This window comes from Galeopterus variegatus, unplaced genomic scaffold, assembly GCF_000696425.1.
Source record: "Galeopterus variegatus unplaced genomic scaffold, G_variegatus-3.0.2 Scaffold281, whole genome shotgun sequence".
NCBI classification, from domain to species: Eukaryota; Metazoa; Chordata; class Mammalia; order Dermoptera; family Cynocephalidae; genus Galeopterus; species Galeopterus variegatus.
This window is the reverse complement of record NW_007726392.1, coordinates 649168-664698: the sequence shown is the minus strand read 5'-3', so window position 1 is coordinate 664698 and position 15531 is coordinate 649168. Positions and strand designations below refer to the sequence as shown.

General features: G+C 37.4%; 1 protein-coding gene across 1 annotated transcript; it reads left to right on the top strand.

Moving 5' to 3' along the window:
* The first annotated feature begins 1385 nt into the window (after positions 1-1385).
* LOC103585869 (taste receptor type 2 member 5) lies at positions 1386-3371 on the top strand. Its single transcript, XM_008566959.1, is given in 6 exon segments — positions 1386-1469; positions 2382-2760; positions 2763-2890; positions 2892-3164; positions 3166-3262; positions 3265-3371. Coding segments are annotated over 6 exon segments (1068 nt in total).
* Positions 3372-15531: the final 12160 nt, after the last annotated feature.

Genomic DNA, 15531 nt, shown 5'->3' with positions numbered 1-15531 from the left:
AATTCAATTTTCTTTGCCAATATACTGACTGATAAAAGGAAGTAAAAAATAGCTATAATTTTAAAATAATATGTGTTCTAAGAAAGATGGACCTGTACATTAATTGCTGGATATTTTTTAGGCAAGTATTTTTCTTAGTGGAATTAACTAAATGATTATCTCAATCCTTTATGTAGTTTAGCCTCTCTTAACATTAGTATTAAGTAGTCTGCCAAAAGCCCACCTTTACGTTCTGGAGATTTTTGGTTTTTTGAAGCCAAACTAGGCTTTCTGGAAACACGTCAGTTGGCTGCCATGATCTGTAGGAGGTTCCACTGCCCAGGCTAGCATGGGGCAGGGTGTGAGAGAGAGGCATTCATGTCTCTCTCAAAAAGCCACCAAAGAAGCCCTGCTTTTAGACAAGCTGAAACCTCAGCCAGGTTTTCTCTCCAACAGAAGATTGTGACCTTCTTCTGTACCTCTCCACAGCCTGCAGCCACAGTTTTAGGGCACCGGGACTAGGAGTGTGGGAGACAATGCAGAATGTCCCCTCCCTGGAAGCAGGGACTGCATATTGCTCACTGCTCTGTCCCCTGTGCTTAGTACACTGTAGCTTGGCATATAACAAGCACTGTGTAAACCTTAGTTGAAGAAATGGAAATCTAGTTCTCCAATCACATTACATTACAGTAGAGCAACTGATGTCCAGAAAGGGGAAGCAGCCTTCCCACAGCTTCATAGAGAGTCCGAGGCAGAGCTGAGGCCAGACTCCAGGTCTCCTGGCTCCTAGTACAGCCCCCTTTCCTCCACGCCCATGCTGCCTTCCTGAAAGACTAGCCTAGCCTTCTTCCTTCTTTCTAATCCACTTGTCCTTTCTCTCCATTTCCTCATGGTTTTTTCCAGCCTGCTTTGAGCACTGTACTAGTTTTCTATTTGCTGTGTAGCAACACAAATTTAGCAGCTTAAAGTAACATACATTTATTATATCACAGTTTCCGTGGATCAAGAGTTTGGGCACAGCTTAACTGGGCCCTTGGTTCAGAGTGTCACAAGCTGCAATCAAGATGATGGCTGGACTATTTTCCTTAATTGTCACTTCATATCTGTAAGTGGAGTAGAGACAAATATTTGTAAAGAAAGGAAGAAGTCAGAGTCTCCTAATCTTACATCTTTGATGTTTGAAAGAGTAATATAGGCTTTATTGTTTTTATTTTTTTAAAGATGCTGGCTGGGCTTCATTTCTTTTTGAAGTTTGGGGTCCTCTTCCAAGCTCACATGCTTTTTCAGAATTCAGTTTCTTATGGTTGTAGGGCCAAGGTCCCCATTTTCTTGGTCCTTGTCAGCTGGGGGCCACTCCCAGCATCTGGAGGCCTCCTGCAGTTTCTTGTCATGGGCCTCCTCACAACATGGCAGCTGGAGAATCTCTCTCTTCTGGAAAGGCCCAGTCCCTCTTTCAAAACTTTAGGATAATTAAGTCAGGTCCACCTAAGGTAATCTCCCTTTTGATTAACTCAAAGTCAACTGATTGAGGACCTTAATTACAATTGCAAAAGCCTTTCACCTTTGCCTAATCACAGTCCCACCCATGCCCAAGGATTATTCAGGGAGTGTACACCAGGGGTGGAATCTGGGTGGCCATCTTACCACAGCCATTTGTATCAGGCTGGTCCCAGGGAAGGTGGAATCTGAAGGATAATAAATGAAACACTTTTATTACATTTCTTGATAATTGTGCAAGTTTTTTTCACTTCTTTTAGCTCATTTCCATCCTCTAAAATTTTCATGTGAGATATATGCTAAGGCAAGTGTGTGTGTGGCTACTTGGCCATAAAGGGACCATGGTTAGCAGTAGTGGCTCCCTGACCTGATCTATATTTTTTTATTGTTTGGCACTTAAATATAATATGTTTTGGTTTTCTGATTGTTTTCTTCCCCCAAATTTCCCCTATTTCTCCCTTTGATAATGAAATATATTTTTATTTTCTGAGGTTATTTAACTTTCATGCTCACATGTTCAAAGTTCTTCTTATGAAAATAAAATTTCTTTTTTTCAATAGCATATGAGCTCATATCTGGCACTGTATAGAACTTGAGAATGTTTTGATTTGGTCTTTCTTATTGAGTAGTCTTATTATATTATGTTCTCATGTCTAGACTTTAGCCCATGACCTTTAAGATGGACAGTTAGTGTCTGTGTTACTGTTTTCAGTCTCTGAGTCCAGACTCAGGGTTCATATAGATGCAAATGCAGAAGGGATTGTAACTTCTGAACTCTCTGTTCCTGGTCATAGCTATTCAGTCTCTGCTTGAGGACAGGTACAGAAGGACAAGGCCAAATCCAGATTTTGTGGTGTGAAAATTTGCCCTGAGTGTGATGTCACCCTCAGGGGATCTGACCCCAGCCAAGAACCATACATACTCATCAGCACTTGAAGCAGGACTCCTCGTGGGACTGCAGTAAGAGGCTCCTCTCCCCAGCCAAGCTGACTTCTGCCCTAGGACTGCTGATGCCAGCTGCAGTGGCTGGATTTCTCATGCGCCTGGTTGGAAATGGCGTCCTTGTGGTCTGGAGTTTTGGAGAATGGATCAGAACATTCAAGGGGTCCTCATGCAGCCTCATTGTCCTGGGCCTGGCTGCCTGCTGGTCTCTCCTGCACTGGCAGATTCTGTTGAACTAAGCCTGTTTCCACTTTTCCAGGGCAGCCACTTGCTTTGCTGTTATCAGTGTCCTCTGAATCCTGGTAAGCCAGGCCAGCCTGTGGTTTGCCACTTTTCTCAGTGTATCTATTGCAAGAAGATCACAACCTTTGAACACTATGCCTATTTGTGGCTGAAGCTGAGGGCCTATAGCCTGAGTCTCTGGTGCATTCTTGGGCACTTTATAATCAATTTGTTACTAATAGTCAAAATTTAGCTTAAAATCCTACAGTCTTTCCCAAGGAAATAGCAGCATTCTATACTCCCTTTCAAGCTGGCACTATCTTTCTATATTTCAGCTCAATGCAGGAAGTTGATTGCCTTTCAAGGTATTTCTTTTTTCTTCTGGGACTGTGATTGTCTCTCTGTATAGACACCACAGGAATAGGAAGGTCCATAGAGCTGGTAGGAGGGGTGCTTGGGCCAAGGTTCACATCACTGCCCTGAAAATTTGGGGCTTCTTCCTTATACTTCTTCCTTATACCACACTATGTGGTTTATATTCTGGCTAGCCCCTTCTCCACCACCTATGAGTCTTCTGCTAATCTCACCCCTGTCTTCATCTCTGAGACACTCATGGAGGCCCATCTTCTCTTCATTCTGTCATATTAACCATATGGGTTCCTAGGGTGAAGCAGACTTGTCAGAGAATCCTGTGGAAGACAGTGTGTACTTGGAAATCCTTGGACTCATGATCAGGGGAGAAAGACGTGGTCAGGATACTCTTCTGAGACACTCTTTTGACAGCTCTCTGGAAGGGAGCTGCTTTTACATCTTTTAGGATTTTCTTTCTTTGACACCAATTCAATGAATGGACAATAGGAAATACAGAATGAAAACCAATACCACTTCTCTTTTGGGAATACAAAGTACATCATTTTAGTATATTACATAAATCGAGACTGGGGCTTTATGTTTGGTAAAGGAGATATTATATTCTGTTTATATATAGCAAATAATTCATTTTTTTCTTTCTTTTTTTTTTTTTTAAAGATGACCGGTAAGGGGATCTTAACCCTCAACTTGGTGTTGTCAGCACCACGCTCACCCAGTGAGTGAACCGGCCATCCCTATATGGGATCCGAACCTGTGGCCTTGGTGTTATCAGCACTGCACTCTACCGAGTGAGCCACAGGCTGGCCCATAATTCATTTTTTTCACATTGCATATGTAAGTTACATTTTTTTCTATTATAGGAAACAGAGATTAGGAACAATTAATATAGTAATTATTAATTTTTATGAAATTTCACTTTTCCACTAATGTTAGTTATTTTAGATAAGCTTTTTAAAAAAAGAAATACCAAATAAATTTTCAATTTCTCTACTGTATTAAGTCTAGTTACCTAATTGAAAAACAAAACAAAACATCTTTAAATTTCTGGAAGTTTCTTTGAGCCCCTGACTTGCCTTTCAGGATAAAAGCCAGTTGGCAGCCATGGTGTGTATTAAGCTCTGATGCCCAAGATCTGGAGTGAACAAAATGAGAGTGAGGGGCACTTCCTTCTGTTCTGGTAAAGAGCACTGCTCTTGAAGAGGTCATGCCTTCTCCTTGCTGGTCATCCTGACTGTCCACTCTGGCCCCTCCATGCCTGCAATCAGAGTTTTGGTGTGCAAATATTTGANAGGCCAGAGGGCTGGGAGACTGGCTCTGCTGTGTCACTGTGAGTTGTGTGAGGTCAAGTACCTCTTTTTGTGTTCTAGGAATGATAATATTCATTCTTTTCAAATAGAAAGGTGCTTCTTCTTTGTTATATTTGTAGTAGTATGATGAATGTCCATTATGCTATCCCTGCTTTTATACAGATGTCCTTTGTGACCAATTATATAATGATCATAAAAGCACCTAACATTTGTATTGGGCTTTGCATTTTGTCAGGCATTCCTTTATATAGTCCATTATCTCATTTGCTTTTAATAGCAACTCTGTGAAGTTAGTAATTCCCATTCTATAGGTGACAAAACTCCAGCTGGTTTGCTCAAGGTCACCACCTGGTAAATGATGAAGATGGAACAGTCCCAGACTTTTGACTTCAAGTCTTGTGCTCTTTTCAGTAATCCTTAAGTATCTCAGTGTTCATACTTGTACAATCCTAGTAAGGATTACTAGGATTATCCTGTGGAATGCTTAAGTTTATGAGTATTTTTAAACAGGTGAAATAAGCAACTGATCTTTCAAATTTGTTATTGGTGGGACACCTGGGAGCTAAGATCCAAATTTATGACAAATCAAAGCTGCTATGGCTTGCTTTAAATAGGGGCAAAACAATAGCCAAGATATGGACTCAAGCAAGTGTCCATCAGTGCAAGAATGGATAAAGAAAATGTAGTGTGTGTGTGTGTGTGTGTGTGTGTGTGTGTGTATATATATATATGCACACAGTGGAATATTCTTGAGCTTTTAAAAAGAAGAAAATCCTATCTTTTGTAGAAACATGGAGGAACTGGAGGACATTATACTAAGTGAAATAAGTCAGGTACAGAAAGACAAATACAGCGTGATCTCACTGATATGTGAAATTAAAAAACAAACTTGTAGACACAGAAAGTAGTCTGGTGGTTGCCAGTGGCTGGGAGGGTAGGGGAAATGAGATGTTCATCAAAGGATTTGAAGTTTTAGTTAGATAGGATGAATGAGTTCTGGAGATCTAAAGTACAGCATAGTGGCTATAGTTAATGATACTGTGTTATATTCTCAAAATGTGCTAAGACAGTAGATCTTAAATGCTCTTACTACAAAAAAAAAAAAAAGAAAAACAACTCTGCGAGGTGATGGATATGTTAATTGGATGGACTGTGGTAATTATTTCACAATGTATACATATATCAAAACGTCATGTTGTACACCATAAATATATACAATTTTTATCTGTCAGTTATACCTCAGTAAAACTGGGAAAAAAAATCTCGCATTTTTCCAGTCACCTTTTGGTGTTCAGTTTCCTTCTTTTTCTGTACATGATTTTGCTTGTGATGGGTGTGAGGCTGCTTTGTGTTTTAGCCAAGAAAACAAATCTGGAGGCAAATCTGTGTTCTTGAATTGATCGCTATGTCATCAAATCCTTTATAGTTTGCATTCTCAGAGTTGCAGCTGGGTCCATGTGCACATGCTTGTGTGCGCGTGCATGTGTGAGTGCATGTGTGTAGATATTAATAGCCTTCCTTTCAATTATATGGTATGCTCTGTGATGGTGCAGCCTAGAGGAGATTTGAAATGTTAAAAATGTGATATATGCGCATGGCTAAAAATGATTCAAATGGTAGAGAAATGTATCAAGTGAACAGCAACATTTTCCCACTCCATATGGTATGCTCTGTGATGGTGCAGCCTAGAGGAGATTTGAAATGTTAAAAATGTGATATATGAGCATGGCTAAAAATGATTCAAATGGTAGAGAAATGTATCAAGTGAACAGCAACATTTTCCCACTCCACTCCCCGTTATTAGTCCTGCTGCCCAGATACAATTATATTTTATCATTTGTTTTAGTTCTTCTACTGGTTATTTTCACAACTCTAAACAATAGGATTTTGCCTCTCTTACTTGGTTTATTAACTTTGAACTGTAGCCTTTGAATCCTATTCATCGAGGTTTGGGGTTTATCTCATTTAATCCCCAATCCATTTCCCTCTCCCAAATTTGATTAGTTTTATTTGTCATTCTTTCAGTTATTAATTTTGTAATTGTAAATAATATGTTTTCAACTCTGCTTTTTTTGAACCATGATTTATGACAGTATCTACAGAGTCTTAATTATGTAGAAGGAAGAAATTAGTTCTTTAATTCTCCTGCACTTCTCCCATATCTCAGATCCCACCATCTATTGAATCAGTTATGAACAGTATAATCCAACTTCATATACTTGAGGAGAAAGCAAATTTATGGGTAGATAATTGGCTGTCTCACAGAATCAATGGGAAGGCAGGAAAATCATCCTCAGAATGGGAACCAAGAGGGGTGAAACAACTGAGAACATAACCGAATCATGCTGTGGGGACAGATGCTGGTACCACCGCCCATGTTTCACTCTGTGGATGTGTCTCTTCGAGTCATAGCTCCAAGATCCAAAATCATGGTTGGGAGCCTCTGGGTGACCGATTATAGGCCACATGCTTGCTGGGGCAAGGAAAAGTCTGACTTGCCTTTGGCTTCTGAAAAATGTATTTTTAAATTGGATGAAATAAAGCTAGATTAGATAGCAGAATGGATTCAGCTGATGGTGAATTAATTAACTGGAATGTCAGCTCAAGGAACTGTCTCAGATGGTAGAGGAAAGAATAGCATTGGAAAATGTAAAAACAAAGCAAAACAATATGGCAAATAGAAGTAAAAAGGTAATTATCTGTATAACCGGAGTTCCAGGAGATAGAAAAATGGAGAGAAGGAATGAAATATTTGAATAATTGATGACCAAGAACTGGACTGAGTTAAAGATGAAAAAGCTCATACTGAAAGGGCTCAAAGGAGACAAAGAAGACAGATAAGGTGGGGGAACTTGTAACACTTAAACACATTACAGGGAAATTTAAGAATATCAAAGACAAAAAGTTTAAGAGAGAAAAAGCAAAGAAAATCAAGAATCATATTGACATGTCTCAGCAGAATGCAGAAGAACAAGATTTTGTATTTACAAAAGTATTCACATCTTATTCTAGTAAATATTTTATTCTTGTTTTCAAGTAACACCAAGAAGGAAGTTTAAAAATATTTTTTTCTGGCTAGCAACATAGTTCATATTAATTACATATGGGGAGTTAATTATAAAAATGTCAGCGAAGGCTCAGTGAGTTGATTATCATAAAGTTGGTGAGGTTCAAATTCTGAAGTATTTAAACAAAGAAAATCTTGAAAACTCTCAAGGATTTTGAATGAATGCGATGTCATACTCACATTGAATTAAAGGTGTCAATTTTGCAATTAATTGAACATGATTCTTGGGGGAGAAAATATTTAGCAAAAATAATTGCCAGTGCTACAGAATTGTTAGAATACAGCAAAGGAAAAAGGAGAAATTAAGCATATTGATTGAAGACAAAAGAGACTAAGAAGGGCAGCGTTCTCTTAATTAAAGAGAAAGCTTTAGCAATATATGAGCATCTATGAAAAAAGCTGAAAACTTTGCTGCTGCAGTGCTTTTCTTTAATGGGAGCTACTGGAGTGGCTTCAAGAACCTCTACATTCTACACAATGTTGAGTTATTGGTGGAACTTAGTAAAGATTACGTAGCCGTGAAAACATTCCTCCTGTTTTTGGAAAAAGTGTATTGATAGATAGGGATTTACCCTGGTTCAGATTTTTAATTGTAATGAAACTGATTTCTAGAAATTAATGCCCTCAAAGATCCATACTTTTTTTTTTTGACAGTTTTTTAAAGATCCATACTTTGAAAGAAGCATAAGACCCAGTTTAAAGGCTGTGAATGATTGACTGATGTAGGTGCAAAGGCTAGCAGAGACATATATTTGTAGGATTTTTATTGGGATTGTTTTTATTTCAGTTAGTGCTCTGGTTGCAAAGTTGCATATATTTTCAATAGTCTTCTTCAACCTTATTTTTCCCCATAAGCTCTTCTATTTTTTGGACATGATTTTGCAGAATCAAGTTTTACAAAAGCACATATCACATTATTCAGGAAAGCCTGTATATACCTCGTAGATATGTCATAAAGATTAAATGAATTAATAGATGTAAGGGGTTTAGAAGAGTGCCTGGTATATAGTGATAGCTATAAATATTTGCCATTAATATTTATTTATTTCTTTATTGTTGGTTATTAATATTTACAAAGCTGACTGTCACCACTCATGCCCAAGATGTGATGCCCTTAATATTATCACACTACTCTTTAGTAAAAATATTTATTTATTTAATTTTTTTGACAAATTATAATTGTATATAATTATGGGGTACCCAGTGATGTGAAATGTGTAGAGTTGGGCTGATTGAATCAAGCTAAGTAACATATCCATCACCTTAAATCCTTATCCTTTATTCCTCCTGTTTTGCTGCAATTTTCTACCCTTTGACCAGTGTCTCCCAACCAATTCCTTCCACCCCCAGCCTCTGTAGTCACCATTCTACTCTCTATTGCTATGAGATCACTGTTTTAGATTCCACATGTAAGTGAGAACACGCCATGTTTGACTCTCTGTGCCTGACTTACTGCATTTAACATAATGTCCCCATGTTCAGCCAAGTTGTTACAAATGACATAATTTAGAAAGAAACAATTTAAAATGTTTGCAGTGGCAAGGAATAGTTGAAAAATAAAGAAAATAGTATAGAAATGCTATATAAATATGTAAATTTAGCAGATGTCCTTTTTCAAAATGATCAGTCAATAAATAGTGCTGAAACAAGTGACTGAACACTTAGAATATAGTGAAATTAGATCTTTACTTTCCATCATCCCATATAATAAATTTGAGATAGATTAAAGAATAAAATGTGAGAAATGAAACCATAAAATATTCAAAGAAAATATAGATGAATTTTTAAAATCTTGGGGTTTGGAAGAAGTAGAAAGTATGCTATCAAGGAGAAAACTTATACAAAAATTTTTTACATACTTGATTATACAGAAATTTAAAACCTCTGTATGTCACAAACACCATGCATATAAATTTAAATAGCATGGATAAACTGAGGGAAAAAAAATCCAACTGAACATATGTAACCGGAAAAATGAGTTGTTACCCTTAATCATTAGAAAATTATCAAGAAGAATTAGGACATTCCAATAGAAAAATGAGAAAGGCTTTGGAAACAATTAAAAATGAAGCAATAAAAATGGTTTATAAACACATTTTCATTTGCTCTTCAAGATTTATTTTTTAGCATTCTCTATCCTGTTCTGTATCCTGGAGCTGCCTCTATAGACTTCATTATCTGGATTCCTTCACCCTCTGGCTTCCATTGGGATTCTACTGACAGAAGCAGTGGAAAGATAGCAGATGACAGGAGGAGAGAGAAGTTGTGGTATTTAATCCCCTGCGTGTGTACTTGCTGGGACTGATTTGGCAGAGGCCGCCTTCCTCTGCCTGAAGCCGCAGTTCCTGTCAGGAGGCTCCTCTTCCACTTACCTTTCACTGCATTGTTAACTGTACTCTTGACCTTTTGGGCTTAAGTTTTTGGAAAAGGCTTCCCAAGAATCTGGGTTCTTTGCTAGTTCCTTTAACCCTTCCCAAACTTTTATAAGTCAATTATTAAATTCTCTTCAATTATCTCTTTTGGTGTGTTGCTTCTTCTGACTGATATATTAATAAGGGCACTGCAGTGGATTGAATGCCCCCTCTGCCCCACCCCCTGAAGTCATTGAAGCTTAATCCCCACTGTAACTGTTGAGGCTAAGAAGTCCTATTGTGGTCATTGAAAGGTGGGGCCTTGAAAAGGTAATTAGATTCTGAGGACCATTCCCTAATGAATGAATTTATAATGGTGGTCATGGGCGTGGTTTCAGGGGGCTTTAAAAGGACAGCGTGCGTGATGCTGTCTCTCTGTTCCACCATATTCGCCAGGTGATACCCTGAATTACTGTAGTCACCATCAGGACAAGGCCTTCACTAGATGTGTTCCTTGGACTTTGGACTTCCCAGCCTTTGAAACTGTGAGCAATTAATTTTGTTTTTTTACAAATCAACCAGTTCTGGGTATTTGTTATAAGCAACAGAAATGGACTAATACAGGCACTGATCCCATTCATGACTCCACCCTCAGGATCTAAGCATTTCCCAAAAGCTCACCCCCAAATACCATCACATTGGGAATTAGGTTTCAACATACAAATTTTGAGGAGACACAAACATTCAGTGTATAGCAAGTGGGTTTTCTACTTTGTTAGTCTTGTCAAAGAACAAACTTTTGGCTTTTTAATATCAAGAAGCCATCTGTCTGTCTGAAGATCTTCTGTGGAAGATGTGATGTAGTTCTGGAAGATCTCTGGAGATCCTTAGCTTAAGATCATCTAAATATTCAGTTTTCCAAGTGGAATTGAACATTTAAAATTGTGAAACATGGACTAAAAGTCAATTACTTAAAGTTTGACTAATGTGTATTTTCAATGGTACCCAATAAGGTTCTTTCCAGAGAGTTCCGAGGACATCCTTAGTTTGGAATCTTTAGTATCTCAGCAATGGATAAGACAAATTATGTTGTGGATAAATACCTTGAACCTATTGATGATATGATTGAATACACTTAGTCTCTTATGATATTTGATTAAGTCAGCTTGAGAGAAGTTCCAGTCCAAGATATGTGGAGAAATCCCCAAATACATGGGTCTACCACTAGCTATTTTACAGGGAAGAAGTCTGGGTTTTAGATGGAAAAGAAGTTTGGGCCAGGGCAATTTAAATATTTCAGGTAGTTTGGCTAATTTTAATTTTATTGTCCCCTTTATTATTTCTACTTTCTATTTTCCTAGAATATTGAGAATAATAATGACAAGGAAGCTTTTTTTGTAAGTGCCAAGACCTTACCAAGTTTGTGGGTAGATTTCCAATTAAATGTGTTTTCCTGTCACTATGTAGATAATTGGGAATACCCCAGGTAGGAAACACAAAATCTAATAATTACTTTGCTACTGCAAGAACAATTGCTTTTCTACACACAGCATCTGCAGCAATCTGCCTGGGAAGCCAAACCACAACTTCTGCAGTCCAGGAAGCCATGGGCTCTGCATAAATCATTTTAGAATATCAGAACATAATCAATGAATTCTAACTTCACTGTTTTTTTCCTTTCTAGTTAAGGACTACCCAGAGAAAGCCAAATATGCTCCCCAAACCAACCACGCAAGATGCCTCACTTCTAGTTAGCCCACCTCCAGCTTCTTCATGCCAATGTTGTCTAATTAGAGCATATTTGAAGCTTTTCTTGTTTTTCACTACAAAGCTATACTAGGTTTTGTGGTTCCATACAAATTTTAAGATAGTTTTTTCTATTTCTGTGAAGAAAGTCATTGGTATTTTGATAGGGATTGCATTGAATATTAGATTACTTTGCACAAAATGGACATTTTGATGATGTTAATTCTTCCAACCCATGAACATGGGATATCATTCCATTTATTTGTGTCCTCTTCAATTTTTTTTTCAGCAATATTTTATAGTTTTTGTTGTAGAAGTCTTTCATCTCCTTGGTTAAATTTACTCCTAGGTATTTCATTTTCTTTTGACAGCTGTTGTGAATGGGATTACTTTCTTGATTTCTTCACCTATTTCATTATTGGCATATAGGAAGGCTATTGACTTTTGTGTGTTGATTTTTGTATCCTGCTAGTTTACTGAATTCATTTGTTAGTTCTAGTAATGTTTTGGTGGAGTCATTAGGGTTTTTCTGTGTATATGATCATGTCATCCACAAATAGGGATAGTTTGACTTCTTTTTTTTTTTGTCTTTTTGTCTTTTTTCATGTCCGGCAATGGATCGCAACCCTCAGTGTCGCGCCAGCACCGGACCGGGACCGGCAATGGGATCGCAACCCTTGGCGTCGCGCCCGCACCTTGCTCAGCCAGCGAGCGGGAACCGGTCCGTATGTGGGATCCGAACCCCCGGCGGGAGCACCACCGCGCCCCCAAGCGGCGCACTGTAGCAGTGCGCCACCGGGCTGGCCCGACTTCTTCCTTTTCAATATGGATGCCTTTATTGCTTTTTCTCACCTTATTTTGCTGGATAGAATGTACAGTACCATGTAGGATAAGAGTGGGGAAAGAGAGTTTCCTTGTTGTGTTCCAGATCTTAGAGTAAAAGCCTCCAAATTTTGTCCATTCAGGATGATATTAGCTGTGGATTTGTCATATATTGCCTTTATTGTGTTGAGGCACATTTCTTCTATACCTAATTTGTTGAGTGTTTTTGTCATTAGGGGTGTTGGATTTTATCAAATGCTTTTTCTGCGTTTATTGAAATGACCATATATTTTTTCTTTCATTCTGTTGATGTGATATGTCACATTTATTGGTTTGTATGTGTTGAATCATTCTTGCATCCCTGGGATGAATCCCACTTGGTTGTAGTGAATGATCTTTTTAATGTGTTGTTGGATTATGTTTGCTAGGATTTTGTTGAGGATCTTCACATCCATGTTTATTAGGGATACTGGTCTGTAGTTTTCGTTTTTTGTTGTGTCTTTCTGATTTTGAGATTGGTCTTGTAGAATGAGTTTGGAAGTAATTACTTCTCTTCAATTTTTTGGAAGAGTTTGAGAAGAATTGATATTAGTTCTTCTTTAAATGTTTGGTAGAATTCAGCAGTGAGGCCATTTGATCCTGGGGTTTTCTTTGTTGGGAGACTTTTTATTACAGCTTCCATCTCATTACTCATTATTGGTCAGTTTAGTTTTCTAGTTCTTCATGGTTCAACTTTGGTGAGTTCTGTGTGTCCAGGAATATATCCATTTCTTCTAGGTTTTCCAGTTTGTTTGCATATATTTTGTAGTAGTCTCTTACGATCCTTTGTATTTCTGTGCTATCAGTGTAATGTCTCCTTATTCATTTCTCATTTTATTTGAGTCTTTTTTCTTTGTTAGTCTAGCTAAAGGTTTATCAATTTTATCTTTTTGAAAAACCAACTCTTTGTTTCATTGATCTTTCTTTTGTATTGTTTTTTAAATCTCTAATTCATTTATTTCTCCTCTGATCTTTGTTATTTCTATCCTTATGCTGATTTTGGGTTTGGTTTGTTCTTGTTTTTCCAGTTCCTTACACATTCCAGGTGTAATGTTAGGTTGTTTATTTGAAGAGTTTCTTCTTTTTTGATGTAGGCATTTATTATTATAAATTTTTCTCTTCGAACTGCTTTTGCTATATCCTATAAGTTCTGGAATGTTGTGTTTTCATTTTCATTTTTCTCTAGGAATTTTTAAATTTCCATTTTGATTTCTTCTTTTACCCATTTATTGTTTAGAAGCATGTATAATTTCCATGTATTTGTACAGTTTCTAGTGTCTCTCCTCCCTCACTTTTCTTTGTATTCTCCCATTTGTTGTTGATTTCTAGTTTTATCCTATGATTTCAATTTTTAAAAATTTGTTAAGACTTCTTTTGTGACCTAATATCTGGTCTATTCTAAAGAGTGTTCCATGTGCTAATAAGAAGAATGTGTATTCTGCAGTGATTGGATGAAATGTTCTATGTATGTTCCTGAGGCCCAATTGGCCTTGAATGGAGATTAATTCTGATGTTTCCTGGTTAATTTTTTGTCTGGATGATCTGTCCTTTGCTGAAAGTGGGTATTGAAGTCCCCGACTATAATTGTGTTAGAGTATATTTTTCCTGTCAATTCTAATGCTAATTGCTTTATATAGCTGGGTGCTCTGGAGTAGGGTACATATGTATTTAGATTGTTATATCTTCTTTTTGAATTGATCCTTTATCATTATATAATGACCTTCCTTATCTTTTTTTTTTATACTTTCCTTGACTTGAAGTCTATTGTATCTGATAAAAGTATAGCTACTCCTGCTCTTTTTCATTTCCATTTGCATGAAATATCTTTTTCCATCCCTTCACTTTTAGCCAATGTGGGTCTTTATATAGTTGAAGTGAGTATCTTGTAGGCAGCATATTGTTGGTTCTTGTTTTTTAATCTATTGAGACACTCTGTGTCTTTTAATTGGGGTATTTAATCTGTTTACGTTTAGAGTTATTATTGATATATTGGGACTTGTTACTGTTGTTTTCTTACTTTTTGCTTTTGCTGGCTACAGCTTTGTGTATGCTGCATCATCTTCCTGCCTCTTGCAGGGCTGGCTCTGGTGTGTCTGGGGCTTGAAAATGTTGGAATGGTTTTTCTTTCTATCGCTGTAGCTTCTCCTGCCTTCATGAACTCCATGGGTCTCTCCTCCTCTTTCCCTGAGCTCCAGTTATCTCAGGTTTGCAGTCTTTGTTTTTCAATAGTTGTAAATTAGTCAATCATGGGGGAGAATGACATTGGAGCTGTCCATTCCACCATCTTAATGACAGCCTCAATCTTCTTTTATAATCCTTAAAAGTTTTTTGTGTTTTTCTTTATAGAAGCAGAGCACAATTTCTTTTTTTAATATATAATTTTTTATTCATTTATTTTTATTGAAACATAATTGATTATACATATCTGTGAGGTACAGCAATGAATATCAATACCTGTGTGCAATACATGATGCCTAGTCAAGATAATTATTTATTATTACACAATGTAATCATTTTTTGTGGCCCCATACCAATTTCTCAGTAAACCCCCTCCCCTTCCCCCTTTCTCACCTCTGGTGGCCTCAGTTCTGTTCTCTCCTTTTGAAAGTTTAGTGAATTATTGTGGTTGTTAAATCTTTCTTCCTTATGTTATGTTATGTTATGTTATGTTATGTTATGTTTGTTGTTATGTTATGTTATGTTATGTTATGTTATGTTATGTTATGTTATTTTGTTTTATTAAGCTCCCACTTATGAGTGAGGGCACATGGTATTACTCTATCTGTGCCTGGCTTATTTCACTCAATATAGTCTTCTCTCAGTTCATTCATGTTGCTGCGAGTGGCAGAATTTCATTCTTTTTTATGGCAGAGTAGTATTCCAGATGTGTATATGCCACATCTTCCTTATCTAGTTGTTCACCCATGGACATTTAGGTTAGTTCCAACACTTGGCTATTGTAAATAGAGCTGCAATAAACATGGGAGTGCAGGTATCCCTTCAATATGATGATTTCCACTTCTTTGGGTATATACCCATAAGAGGGATTGCTGGATCATATGTCAGTTCTATCTGTAGTTGTCTGAGAAATCTCCACACTGTTTTCCACAATGGCTGCTCCAATTTACAGTCCCACCAACAGTGTACAAGGGTCTCCTTTCTCCACATCCTTGCCAGCATGTGTTAT